Genomic DNA, 14,293 nt, shown 5'->3' on the forward strand with positions numbered 1-14,293 from the left:
AATTTCCCCTTATATAGGGGGCGTTCAAAACTTAAAATATTGTAAAAAACATAGATCTTTTTCAACTGAATTTTTGAAAATGTTCCGGAAATACTGCGTCCTTAAAACATATATCAAATCAAAGGTTATGTTATATACAATCAAATGAAAAAAAAAAAAAATTTGTCCCGACATCTTATCTTCTATGTGCAAATGACTGTCGAAAATTTAAAAAAAAATGTAATGTTTGCGATAAAAATTACCTTTTATCGGGATGTTTTTTGTACTTAAAACTGCCATAACTTTTTCAAAAATTAACTAATCAAAATAATATTTCTTTATATTGAAACCTTAGGTAATTTTCTTTCATTTGATATCATTTTTTTTTGAAAATCTAACACTTATTCTGCTCACAGGGGGGATTTAAAATAGCAACTTTTTTACAAAAACTAACTTTTTCAACTTAATTTTTGAAAATGTTCCGGAAATACTGCGTCCTTTAAACATATATAAAATTAAAGCTTATTTTATGTACTATAAAATGAAAAAAAAAATTTGTCCCGACGACCTATCTTCTATGCGCAAATGGCTACCGTATTCAAAAATATGCTATTTTTCTATTAAAATTCTAGGTTTTGTATTTTATTTTATTTTAAAATATCTTATTAGGAGAATATATTGACTTTCATGAATATTATATAATTTAATTGACATAGAATAAAGGTCATAAGACATAAGAAATTAAACTTATTAAATTATTTTTACTTTTTTTTTTTCATACTAAATTTAATAATTATAATTAGTATTTATTCATATATTATATTTTAAAATCAAAGAATTACTAATTGGGATATAATCAAAGAAATAAGAGTTGATGTTGCTTTTGGAATAATCCACCAATTTCTCTAAATGAAACACTATCAACAGATTTGCATCGAAGCGTTTCTTATGATAGTGATTTTAATCACTGTCAAATATCATCTATACTTGTCCCATCTATGCCTTGTCTACACTGTGCCTCGACCCCACTGTGCTACCGTTCTTTTTTTTTTTAGCTTCGATGCGAAGCTGAGAAGGTATTAATTTTACTATGATGTGTTTTTTTACTATCAATTAGAAAAGTACGCATGGATCTAGAAAAGGATGATAGAGAAACATCCCTGAAGAGAATAAATTTATGTATTAGTTTAATTTGTGGTATGAAAAATTGCAATAATTTGTTCTATTAACAATTGACTATTGAATTGGATCTGCATCTGTGCCTAAGATATACAATATAAAATTCAATTTTTTAAGGAAATTTTGTTTGTGATGCTTTGGATATTAAAGAAAAATTATTTATTATAGTTACTTTGGTAACTTAAACCTTATCAAAAGACTTTTTTTAATTTCAAGGTTTTAGAGTTTAGTATTATACAACGTAGACAACACATAGTAAAAATAATAACTCAATGAATTAATTAAAAATTAGTTTTATTTTAACTTAAACTCTGGAATGAGAAATTATAATCATAATTTTTACTTAAAATTTCTACCAGTACATATATTTGAAATAAAAAAAATGTACTCTGTTAAGAATAATTATTTATAATCATAGGTACAGGTAGAACCCATATATTTTTGAGGTCATGATTTTAAGGGAAATTTTTATTCATTCAAAGATATTAAAAAACTGCCATCAAAAGTATAATAAAATACTCCATATTAATGAATTACTAACAAAAAAATTATTTGATTTTTAAAAGTTCTAAAGTTTTAAAAAAATAATTATTCCTAAGCTTCTCTTGTTGAACAACAATGCTTTTAATAGTCTACTTTAAGAAAAAAAAACCTCAAGATGTGAGTAATTAAATATTTTGTTTCAAAATTATCAATTATTTAATTTTTTTTAATGTAAAGAATTACATATATAATAAAAATAAATTTAATATCTATATTAAAAGTACAATCTAAAAAATAATTTGACACTCACCCAGTGTTAACATTTCTGAGACAATTTAACATAGTTATCACAGTTTCGGATGATATTGGCGTGTACTTTGATAAATTATCATCTTGAATTGTTGACCCAATTAATTGAGGACATCGTTTCTGTACATAAAAATGTAAAAAATATGTATATAAAAAAGATGCACAGTAAGTAATATTTTTCAAATAAATAGAATATTATTATATTATAAAATAATTGTTTAAAATAAATAATAACAAATCAAATAATCACACAAATATGTATAAAATGAATTTTTACTTCTATTATTTCTATCAAAAATTATATTTTATACACATTTTTTAGAGTTAATGATAATACCTGTAAAAATTTGAGACAAGAAGTCATAAAACTTTCACCATGCTCACGAATTTTGTCTGAAAGCCACTTGTCTAGTTTTAAATATTCTCGCCTTGAAGCTAAGCAAGCAAGATCTATGACAAAAGAAAACTGTTGAATGCTCAACAACAATGACAAAGCCTAAAAAGAAATAAAAATAATAATAATAATTTTCTTAAATCAGAATATATAATTCTTCATTATACCTTCAAATCTTGAGCAATATCTAAAATACGGGAAAGTTTTACATGATCTTGATCGCTACGTACATACCATTCACTCATTGCTTGAACCAAAGTATGTCTGAGTCCCACATTCTAAAATTTATAGTAAAATTTAAATGTTATAAAGAATGTAATTAAGTATCTAGGATGTAAGACATTTCTGAGAAATCAATTTTAGGGTTCATCGTTTTGAGGATAATATCTTTAATTAAATACTAGTTGAGATAATTTAATGTATCATTAAAAAAAAATTGGTTAAGTGAGAACTGAGAAAAATTAATGACACAAAATAGTAAAATAATTTTGATATGAATAAGAAATTAATTTTCCCGTGGGTAGACTACAATGATGGAGTTGATATTCATTGAAGTACATAAATCTAAATGAGATAAAAATCAAACAAATTTTGAAAATTTTTCTACCTCAAATACAATTAACAAAAAAATGCAAAAAAAGCCATTCAAGGGACAGATTCAAACCTTGTACCACAAATATGAAAAACTTAAGTGTAACCGACTCGACAACTATACATCACACATGTTAGTAGATAAAAAGGCTAAATTTAAGCTAGTTCGAAAATTTAAAGTTGTTTCTATATTGGGGGCAAAATATTTAAAATAAGTTTAAATTTTTATTCAATTTAAGTTAAATGTCAAGTCATGTTACTTTTATAAAAAATCGGTGGAATCATTACTATGGAAAACCCTTGAAAGATATTCTAATATAAAAAATTTATAGAAATATAAAATCAAAAATTTTAACACAAAAATAGCTTATTTTTAAATATGGTAGTAATTTTCAACTTAACAACAATCTAAAGTTCAACATTTTTTTTTTCATATAAAAATATGTTACATTAACTTTAATTTAAGTTATATAAAAAAGTGCCAGTATTTTCAGAACATTTTTAAAGTTAAGTTGGAAAAATTCATTTTTTGTGGAAAAGTTGCCATTTTAAAACCTCCCTGCATGCAGATGGTAAAGGGTCAAATTTACACAAAAAATAAACCCAATGATAGTTAAATATCTAAGGTATCTATGTAAAAGTTTTTGTTGATTTGATCATTTTTAAAAGTTATGGCAGTTTTAAGGAAAAAAGCTTTAAAAATGTTAAAAAATAACAATGTTTTAATTTGTAAATTTTTATTATAAGATATATAGTTAGATTATTTAACAATACATACCTGATGGTTCCAAGCATAATGTAAAATTACTGCAGAGTTGCTATGATTTCCTAAAAAAACTGGTATTAGACCACTTATCATTTCATGTCTCACCATACTAAGAGGCCTATTTGATTGTATAAGCGCAAGAGCTAAAAGATCAGGGCATTTTTGAGCTGGAAACTTCAAGCACTCTTGTACTTGATAGCATAGGCCTTGTTCAGCCAAAAATATCATTAAATCCACCAATTCAATTGAATACCTTAATTTAAGAAAAAAATATTTAATTAGTTTGATTGTACTTTAAATCAAAATAATTCTATACAATGAAAATAATTACCAATTGTTTATATCTTTATTATCAGTTTCTGGTATAACTTTTAATAAATCAATTGATATTGATCGGTAAGGATAATCAGCAAAACAAAATATATCAGAATTTTGAAGTATATGTTGTACTAAAGACATCTTAAATTAATAATAAGACATTTTTTTTTTTTTATATAATAAATAAATAATAAAACATTTCAACTAATAAATTTAACAATTACTTGTGCTTCAGAACATGACCAATTTCTATAAATCATTTCAATAGGGAAATTTTCTATTTGATATCCTTGTCTGTTTAAACCAAGACGAAGTGCAGAAAAAAGGATAGCCAAACCTTTTCTATCTTTAACAATAAACTCAGCATGATCCAATTCTTTAATAACATCCAACCAAGAAAGAGATGGATTCTGGAACAAAAAATATTTGTATTTATATATTTTCATTTAAAGAAAACAACAAGATTATTGTGATTATGAATACTAAATATTACCAAATCATTGATAGTTTGGACAAAAACTTCCACATTCCAAGTATTTAATTCAATGTTTCCATTTTTTTCTAAATCATTATTAAGATTATCACCAGGCCAGTATGGTAAATTTATATGACGATCTAATATAGAGTGAGTACATATCATCATTGACAATACTTTGGCAATTGACGGTGCTCCAAAAATAATTGATTTATTACTACCATTTGACACTGAAATTAAATTTCTTCGACATTCCTCAATTGAAACACAAACTGAATAACCCATTTCCATTATTAAATCAGCTAAAGATGAGTCCAGCTACACACAAAAAAAAAATATATATATATATATAGATAATTAACAAACATATTTTATTAGAATAAATATTAAAACCATAGTATTGGAAATTGATGATGTATCTAGATTTATTTTATCCATAGGACAGTCTAGTTTATCGGGATATATCAATGGAGCCAATAAAACGGGTGCAACTTCAAGAGGAAAGTCACGTTGTAAATTTTGTAATAATACTTCTTTACTTTCTTTACTTATACCTAGAATATTATCAAATTATATATTATATATATATATATATATTACATGACTTTTCACTATTTTATTATATCTTTAAAACATAAATTATGGGGAAAAAATATTTGGATTCACTAGTTCAGTTTTTACTGTATTCTAATTTTAATACTATGATGAGATTTAAGGCCCCATGCTGGCCTTAAGTGGTTGGTGTGGTCTGGTCCTCCGGATTGGGGGTTCAGCATAGGGCTGACAACCCTATCTTAGAAAAAACACATTGTTATGGTTTTACTTTTAGACACAGAAATCAGAAGGTATATTTTAAAATTGTGACTTTGAACTTATTAAGCCTCTACAGAACTGCCGTATGTCAGAATCTAGTGGAAGTCTTAAGGACATATGGAGTTAAAGTGGTAGCACTGCAGGAAATATGATGGAAAGGAACAGGACAATTAAGATTAAACGATTATGAAATATTTCTTAGGAATGGTAGACAACAGTTAAGGAAGGGGTTTTGCATTACACAAGTCGTTGGTACCACATATTAAAGAATTTAGACCAGTCTCGGAAAGAATCACAGTGTTGAGAATAAATAGCAGGTAAATAGATCTTATATTAGTATATGTACATGCTCCTACTGACACAAGTGAGGACAACATGAAGTATACTATTTACAAAGATCTTGATAGAACATATGTTAAGCTACTAGTAAACACTATAAAAATTGTGTTTGTGGATCTGAATGCATAATATGGAAAAGAAATACATTTTCTCTCAATAATAGGAAAAGAAAGAGTACATGACATTAGCAATGATACTGGTCTTATCCAAATTAAGCAAAATTATAAAGGAAATTTCAGAACAAGTAATTGATATTACACAAAATAAAAATAACAAATGGTTAATAAAGTTTGTCGTAAAGCAGTCAAAAAGTGAAAACAAACTAGAGATAAGTATCTGATCCAGATATTTGCTGCATGATCAAAATAGAAAAGAAGTTCATGAAAGGGAACGAAGAAGTTGATAGAATATATTTTACAAAAGGTAAGTGAAACTTAGTGATATATCAGTGAACCCCGTGAGAAAGACAATATATTAAAAAGCTGAACCTCCGGTAAGCAATATAATACACAAAGAAGTTGATAGAGCAATATACAGCCTCAAGAACTAGAAAGTACCTAAGTCAGACAATATCCAAGTGGAAGTGATTAAATCAAGTGGAAAAGAAATATGATACTTCATATTTAAAATCTGTCAGAAGACTTGGCATGAAGAGCAGATGGAGGATTTACACTGGAGGGTGCTCTAGGTTTAACCACGGCTTTGGAAAGGGCCAAAGCAAAAGTAGGGTTATGAATTAATGAGGAAAAAACCAAAATCATGGAACTTCTCGACGGAGAACCATACTAAGACAACCTAGATGCAATAGCTTTTGAAAAAGGTTGAAGAATTCTAACATCTAGGTGTGCTGTTTAGTACAAACAATTATTGTACTGAGATTGGTGTGAGGATAGCAAAGGCAGGAAGAGCCTCCTTTGCACTGTCCAAATTCTTCAAATCTAATACTTTCTTCAAGAAAACAAAATTAAGACTGTACACTGTGATGATTAGACTCACTCTTACTTATGGGCGTGAAGTGTGGACAACAACAAGTGTGACAGGGAGACGACTTAGAACTTTTGAAAATAAAATATGGAGGATGATATGCAGACCAGTTTGTGATACAAGGACAAATGAATGAAGAAGGAAGTTCATCAAGGAAGTTCAGGAAGAACTGGGCCTAGCACCAGTCATTAGTTACATAAAAGGACAAAGAATTTAGTGGCTAGGCCATATTATGAGAAGAAGCTAAGAAGAAATCATCATAGTAGATATGGAATGGAAACTGGAAGGGAGAAGTCTTCAAGGTAGAACGGTGACTAAAAGTAATAGAAGAGGATCTTAAAGCGTCAGGAGTGCAAGAATGAAAAGAAATTGTGCAAGATCGAGAGAGATGGAGGGATGTAATGATGGCGATAAAGTCTAATAGAGTTGTAAATGTCAGTAAAGAAAAAGATTTTAATTTATTTTAAGTCTGTCCGATTTTGAATATTTACCTTCAAAATATTTATAATATGTTTAATAAATGCTTAAGGGAATTAACATTAAAATAAACTTTTATTTAAAAAAAATATGATAAAAAAAAAATTAATTTAAAAAATTTAAGGAGTTATAGTAAAATAATTTCAATATTATTTTTAAAGTAAAGAAAAATAGAATATTAGTCTTACATACCAAAATCTATTTTATTAACAGTGAATACTTGACTTAAAATCAAATGAAGAACTTCAGGACTTGAATCGTGTAATCCACCTTCTGTGACTTGATCAGTATTGAAATCTACAGACAAATTAAAGTATAGTAAATATCTGTGGTCATTTTCAAAGGCAAATATGTAATTTTATTAATTTCTCGGAATAGCAAAAAAAAAAAATTATTTCAACAAAAATAAACATGAAACAATATTTTTTTTTTAATTACAATTTTTAAAAAAAAAACTTTCCCAACAAAAAATAGTTTGATTATTTTTTGACACGTAACAGACAAAAATATTCACTTTACACAATTAGAAAAATTATCAAATTGTCGTTTTTGTAACTTATCAGCTTTTGAAAAAAAAAAGCCCTAATATAATCAACAATAATCATTGATATAATTTAATTTAATAATTTATATATATATATATTTGTATGAGTGTGTATAAACCTGAATTTGTATAAGATTTAATCAATTCTGGTAATTTCAATTTGACAAATTCTAAAGCATAAGTTGAATAATTAGTAGATTCCAAGCACACAAGTCCAAAAACAACTTCTTGAACAGGACTAAGATGTAATATTCTGCTTAGCTGTAAAAATAGCTGTATTGATGGCTTCAATGGCTATTTATATAAAATTATCAATAAATAATTAAACAATTAAGAATACAAAAAGTCAGTAAATTACTTACTTTGGCAATAGTAAGTGGATTATCTAGTGCAAAACACAAAATTGAAATAAGCGAGGGCTTATTCAAAAGAGTTTTGCACTGATGCACTAATAGTTGAACTTGGTAATAATCTTTATGTGATGTATTTCTAGGTCCTTCAATATCTTTAAGATCTACTAAGGAAAATAAACAACGCAATAAATGACGGTCAGCTTCAAATCCTTGAAGTTGTATAGCCTTAAAAAAAAGTTATTAACTTAGTACTTATAAGTAGAAAAGTAATCATGAAATAAATAAAAACAAATAACTTTTTATAATTTTTTTACGTAAAAAACCAACCTATATCAATTTTTAAACAAATTATCTGTTTAAGAATAATTTTATAAAATAATTAAACTGTAAAATTTTATGTATGTTACATAATAATTTTAATATAATATACTGAGAATAATAATACTACTAACATACTATAAATTAAAATATTTAAAAGTTAACAGAATATTTTATAAAAATTTAAATGATTGAATAATTTTATAAATCTAAATTTCTTAGTTCACTATAATTGAAAAAATTAATAATAAATTAAGACATTTTATTAAAATTAAATTAATATTAGTATATATATAATTATATTATAATAGTCTATATAATTATCAGTATATTTAATTTTTGAGTTAGTTTATTTAAAGTATGGGTTATTTAGTATTATAGGTACTAAAATGTTATTTAATAATAATACAAAATGGATTATAAAAATAATTATTTTATTATTCATTGTATTCATTATCCAACCTCTATTACAGTTTTTTTACTAATTTATCTTTTTTTTCAATAGTAAAAAAATTCATATTACTATTGTTACGTATTTAATTAAACTAAATTCTGGATGGTAATAAGAATCGCGTCTTTTAAATGACTTACGTCAGTTATTTCTTGAACACTAGACTTATAATTTTTTTTCGACAAATTAGCAACGAGATAGCTGATTTGCGACAACGTATATGACAATGAATCCAGGTTCATAGTTCCATGAATACTGATTCGAAAACTTCAATACCACAGACATAGACAAAACTACACAAATTGGAATATAGAGAAACAATACAAAATTTTTCTTGTTGGTTATTTTTATTTTTTATGTACCTAAACAATGTACATAGATATTAGAAAAGATACTACGACTAATCCAAAAAGTATAACATGGACAAAGCCGGCCGTTCATTGCATCTGAAGATTGGAATGTTTATATGTATGAAGTTAGCATCATCGCTTTGATAAGATAATACATAAGAAATTGTGGTAATGATTTGTTTTTTTGAATTCTCTAATTCATTATTAGGATTAAAAAACTTTTTTTTTTTAAATACTCTATTATAGTATTATAGAAGCATCAATGTTTCCGCCAGAGAATAAATTTTATTAATATAAAAAACAATACTGAAATTATTTCTCATTTATTTTTATTTTTATTAGTTTTATCCTCCCCCTTGCCTATTCAATACTTAGACCAAAATGTCTACGGGTACTAAAAAGAGGTATGACTCACAGACCCGTGAAAGGCTTTACACCACACCTCCCTACTATCGTAGTGAGGTTCAATTTTTTATTTTTAATTAATCAAAAATTTAACAAAAGAGGGGCAGCAATAAATACTAGTGATGCGAAATATCGAATAGTAACTATTGAATTATTATTCGAAATAATTGATAGTCATTTAATAACTATTCGATAATTATCCAATCTATTCGGCTGTATAAAAAATATTCTAAAGTGTCCATTACTAGTTTTAAATAAAAGCTTGAGAAAATGTAATATATAATTTTTTTGGTTTTATTTTCTTGTTTGGCATGTTTTGACTTTTTTTAAATATTTTTAGGGTATATAAATTTTTTTTTGAACCTAAATATTTTTATTATTATTATATTACAAATGGTTTGAATATATTTTTATTTATTAAAACAATGAACAAAACAAATTATTTGATTTTATGGAACTTTTTGTTGATGGACGGCAATACACTACGTTTTTTGGAACTAGATTTCGCTTCTGGAATTAATGTTATCTTCTAACAAACAAATTTAACACAGTGAAACAAATCTTCTTCTTCTTTTTCCTCATCTTAATCCCAACTACTTGGGGTAGGCCACCCTTATCCTAAACTTCCACTTGACACGATCTCCCACATGATCTACGCTCACATCAGTCGTGCTTATATCGCATTCAATTACATCCCTCCATATCTATTTTGGTCTTCCTTTACCCTCTTCTTCTTCAACATTCATTTCTATAACTCTTCTTATAGCTTCCGATTCCTCTCTCCTCACTATAAAACAATTAACAATATTTATTAGTGAAATATTTTTTACATTTACTTTGTCTACTAGCAATTAATGAAATAATACTCTAAGTTTAATTTTAGTTTTAATTATTAGAGAGATGGGCAAGAACTGCCCATATACTGAGACCCACAGATCCATTGTGCTAATACACTAATTGTACTGTCACAATCAACATACATATAGTATACCTCTTATCTAAAAGATATATATTACAAAAATAGCTATGCAGGACAAGAGTGTATGGCAAAAGACAGGCTTATATTATGAAGTATCAGTGTGAAAACCTAATGGAACAAGACCAAGAATACGTACAAGTCAACGATGGAAATACCGAGTTAGAAAGGATCTTAAAAAATGTAGAAATATTAGCGATAGTCAGAGAAGCGTAGAAAGTCATTATGGAAAAGACTTTGGACCATCAAGGTCTCATCTCCCAGTAGTTAATATTTAATCATTTCATTAGGCAATTTTTCAATACATAATAATTCTATCAAAAATTAATAATTAAAAAATAATGTTACACAATTTTTAAAAATTTATGTAGTTTGAAAAAAAAAAGTTTTTTACTACTCCATATTTTTAGCTTCGGAATGGCTTCTAAAGAATTTTACAAATAAAAAAAACAATTATAAAAAAAGTGAAACAAATGAAGTAATAACCAAAATGATAGAAAAAGTGAGTTCGACCTGATATTGAAGAAAATAGGCCATATGAAATATAAACATTTTCAAAGTTTATTATTATTATTAATATTCTACAGTCAATATTTTTATTGTTATTAGTTACTATCTTATAAATGAACAAGAAGCATATGTTGTGGTCAAAACCGACTGTTGAGATGTCCACAAAAGATATTTAAATGGTACATACTTTATGTATCATAAATGTACATAATAGTTCGAGTATTTATTTTATACTTAATATTTATTAATGTAGATTGCTATATGTTTTTTTCTAAAACCAAAGTATAACAAATACTTTTAACTTAAAAAGTTGTTTTACTACAGCTCAACTTACATAAAACAAGAATAATCATTAACATATTGGCCACACTTCATTCTTTAAAAAAAACTACATTTCTGGGATATTAAAACTAAGTACAATCACTCAGTATGTAGACATATATATATATATATTTTCATAATAATCATTCATATGAATATTGCATTTAGGTCGAAAATGCATTTCTACTTAAATGGCCATGGTGAGTAATAGTCCACTGAAATACTAAAATACGTGAAAGTAGTAAATTTTGTTAGTATTTTACTTCTTATTGTCAACAAGCCACCTGAAATAAAGTACATGACATATTCAATACCCAGTGGTTGGTAAAAAGAAAACGCATTTAGTAATGTCCTGGTATAGCATTATTTGTTCAAGACCGTTTTCCAGTTAAGCGAGTAATAAATATCATTATATCGCTATAAACTTAACACATAATGCATTGACATGATTTCTCTCTTCCACATTAGAGGGTTAAGCTACAGTATTACAACTAAATTGATCAGCAAAAGAGAAAATTTGTTTCGACAATGGCCATTTCATTTTGTTTTTTTGTTTAAAATGCAAAATTCTATTAAAAGGACATTACCATTAAGTATACATTACCATACCATTAAGTTTTTAAGCCCAAAAAACATCTCTTTTGAAAAACAATTTTTAACAATAACAATAATAATAATATCAAAATCATTCATATTTGTATTATTTCTTTGTCTCGTTTTACTAAAAATTTGTCGGTACACGCTTTCGTAAAAATCGGCCCTGGTATTGAAAATTTTTAATCATATATTACCCTAAAATTATTGAATAATTTTTTTTCTGAATATTAAAAATATTTTGTCACTTTTTATTTTTGTCGTCGGTTTTATTTCTATTTTCCTTTGAAATATAAATCCTTGGCTAATCGTATTTAGCAGTAAAACAAGAGAGTACACGCAATGCAAATTATAATTATAAAATGTAAAACTATAATTTTATACACGTAATATTGATGTATGTATTATGTATACTATGCCGATTGGTTCTGTATAAGTTCCAATGAAAAATACCCTATCTAAGGGGTACTAGGTCAATTTATATAAACTAAAGATAAACTACCACAAGACAGATTTTTTTTCAAAATTAGTAAACAATAATAATTAGTTTATATTAAGAACTCTTTTTCGGTGTGGAATTTTATTTTACTATGATAAGAATGCTAGAGAAAAATGTATTCCTAAAAATAACCAATTGATGACAAAAAAAAAAAGGTCTTTAAAGACATGTTTCGTAATTGTCGGCTTCATATATTAAAATACTGGTGTTATGGTCTTACCTTATTTTTTAAAAAATGACTTGAAATAGTTTATTATTAGTGTACAGATTTATTGAATTAAATTAATTTCTTGAATTGAATTACTACTTTAGAAATTTTACATAAAATAAAAAATATAGTTTTTAATTATTTTTAGCGTATTGTGACAAAATCTTACATGCATGTATATAATTCACAATAATCTTTAATATAAATATAAATATGATATTTAATTTAGTTTCAAACATTATTGAAAAAAATGAATTAGATTTATATATTTGATATTTTTTGTTTTTGATGATATCTTCACTTTACGATTATACGTAAAGTCATATTATAAAATTATAGCTATTGAGAAAATAACATACAACCAACTAATTTAATAAAATAAGTATTTGATAAATAATGAATTCATTGAACTCGCAATGACAATTGATATGCGTTAAACAAAATATGCAATTTAATAGCATTAGAATAGCTGCGTTCTTTCCGTACAAAGGCAAAAGAACTTACTTATTTGTTCCTAATAATTAAATTCAAATAGCTCTCTCTATAATAAAAAAATGCTTAATCATACTAGGATGTTGTTGATAAATTAAAATCTGATACAACAGCTATAAACATATTGTAAGAATTCTTGAAGGAAGCGTTTCCCTACTTAAATAAATGTATTACTTGTTATAATAAGTGCTTCGCTTAAGTATTTATAATTTTTTTACTATACGCAAACTCTATAGAATTTGGATTTAATTTTTTCTTGTCCTAGCAATTCTAAATTAATTTTTAAGTTAAAAATGGCGTTATTAGAATTCTAGCATGTTTTAGTATGGTTAACAAGGGTAATGCTCTGTTATGAGGATCTTAATGGATTGTATTAAAGATAAAATGTATTGAACAGAATTTCATAAAAATATTACGGATTTAATATTTTTATACCTTATATTTTTTCCAAATGGATTATTGGCTAAAATCAGTCTAAACGTTCAATGTCCGCCGGTATAGACCGGTCCTATCGCCTTTTGATAGCATCATTGATTGTAAAAATAACTTTGATCATGAAATTGGCTTAGCGTCAGTGATGTAGTCAGGATTTTAGCTTAAATAGGACAAACAACTTTTCTTTTTTTTTTTTTTTATTTGGATTATCACATATTATTATTACTGTGAAGTCATATACTGTCAATAGTAATAATTAGCTAATGGGGACTATAGTCTTTTTAGCCTACCCCTTAGCTACGTCACTGTTAAGCGCACATAAATATAAACACTTACTTGTAGTTTGCAAGTCTAAAATAGTCAAATTAAACACAATTATGAAAATTCACGTTTCGATTGTTTTGACACGCTGTGGCTAAGCCGAAACTAAATAGAATCTACTTAATATTTTTATTAGTTTAGACTAATAAAAATGATACAATAACATCATAAATAGAAATATGTTTGTCAAAACAGGTAACTAAATTAATATACTTGGTTACCGTTATGGAGTGCCCATACAAATAGGTGTATGTACAAATGTGATGCGTATTATAGTATACCGGAATACGATTCACATCTAGACTAAATAGATACTAGTTAATAATACAAGCTAACGGTAATGGATACATATTAGATAAATTACTGATATATTTCAAAAACAAATGATTATGTAAAACTTTTTTAATTA

The 14,293-nt window shown here is 26.1% G+C and overlaps 1 protein-coding gene across 3 annotated transcripts in view; it reads right to left on the minus strand.

The window, feature by feature from the left end:
- The window catches only part of LOC126897495 (CCR4-NOT transcription complex subunit 1-like), a 24,056-nt gene extending 14,850 nt beyond the window's left edge, over positions 1 to 9,206 (minus strand). For 2 of the 3 annotated variants that reach the window (XM_050671151.1, XM_050671150.1), the window contains exons 1-12: positions 8,914 to 9,206; positions 8,014 to 8,229; positions 7,771 to 7,945; positions 7,300 to 7,404; positions 4,888 to 5,048; positions 4,513 to 4,812; positions 4,244 to 4,429; positions 4,033 to 4,160; positions 3,714 to 3,954; positions 2,512 to 2,622; positions 2,288 to 2,446; positions 1,952 to 2,070 (exon numbers count right to left, since the gene is read on the minus strand). In XM_050671151.1, coding sequence (XP_050527108.1) covers positions 1,952 to 2,070; positions 2,288 to 2,446; positions 2,512 to 2,622; positions 3,714 to 3,954; positions 4,033 to 4,160; positions 4,244 to 4,429; positions 4,513 to 4,812; positions 4,888 to 5,048; positions 7,300 to 7,404; positions 7,771 to 7,945; positions 8,014 to 8,229; positions 8,914 to 9,015 — 2,003 coding nt within the window. In that variant the 5' untranslated portion in view covers positions 9,016 to 9,206. Of the gene's footprint in view, positions 1 to 1,951; positions 2,071 to 2,287; positions 2,447 to 2,511; positions 2,623 to 3,713; positions 3,955 to 4,032; positions 4,161 to 4,243; positions 4,430 to 4,512; positions 4,813 to 4,887; positions 5,049 to 7,299; positions 7,405 to 7,770; positions 7,946 to 8,013; positions 8,230 to 8,913 lie in introns of those variants that run through there. The other variant, XM_050671152.1, reaches the window with a different exon arrangement.
- Positions 9,207 to 14,293: the final 5,087 nt, after the last annotated feature.

This window comes from Daktulosphaira vitifoliae, unplaced genomic scaffold (genome assembly GCF_025091365.1).
Source record: "Daktulosphaira vitifoliae isolate Bord-2020 unplaced genomic scaffold, ASM2509136v1 Scaffold_2, whole genome shotgun sequence".
Lineage (NCBI taxonomy): Eukaryota > Metazoa > Arthropoda > Insecta > Hemiptera > Phylloxeridae > Daktulosphaira > Daktulosphaira vitifoliae.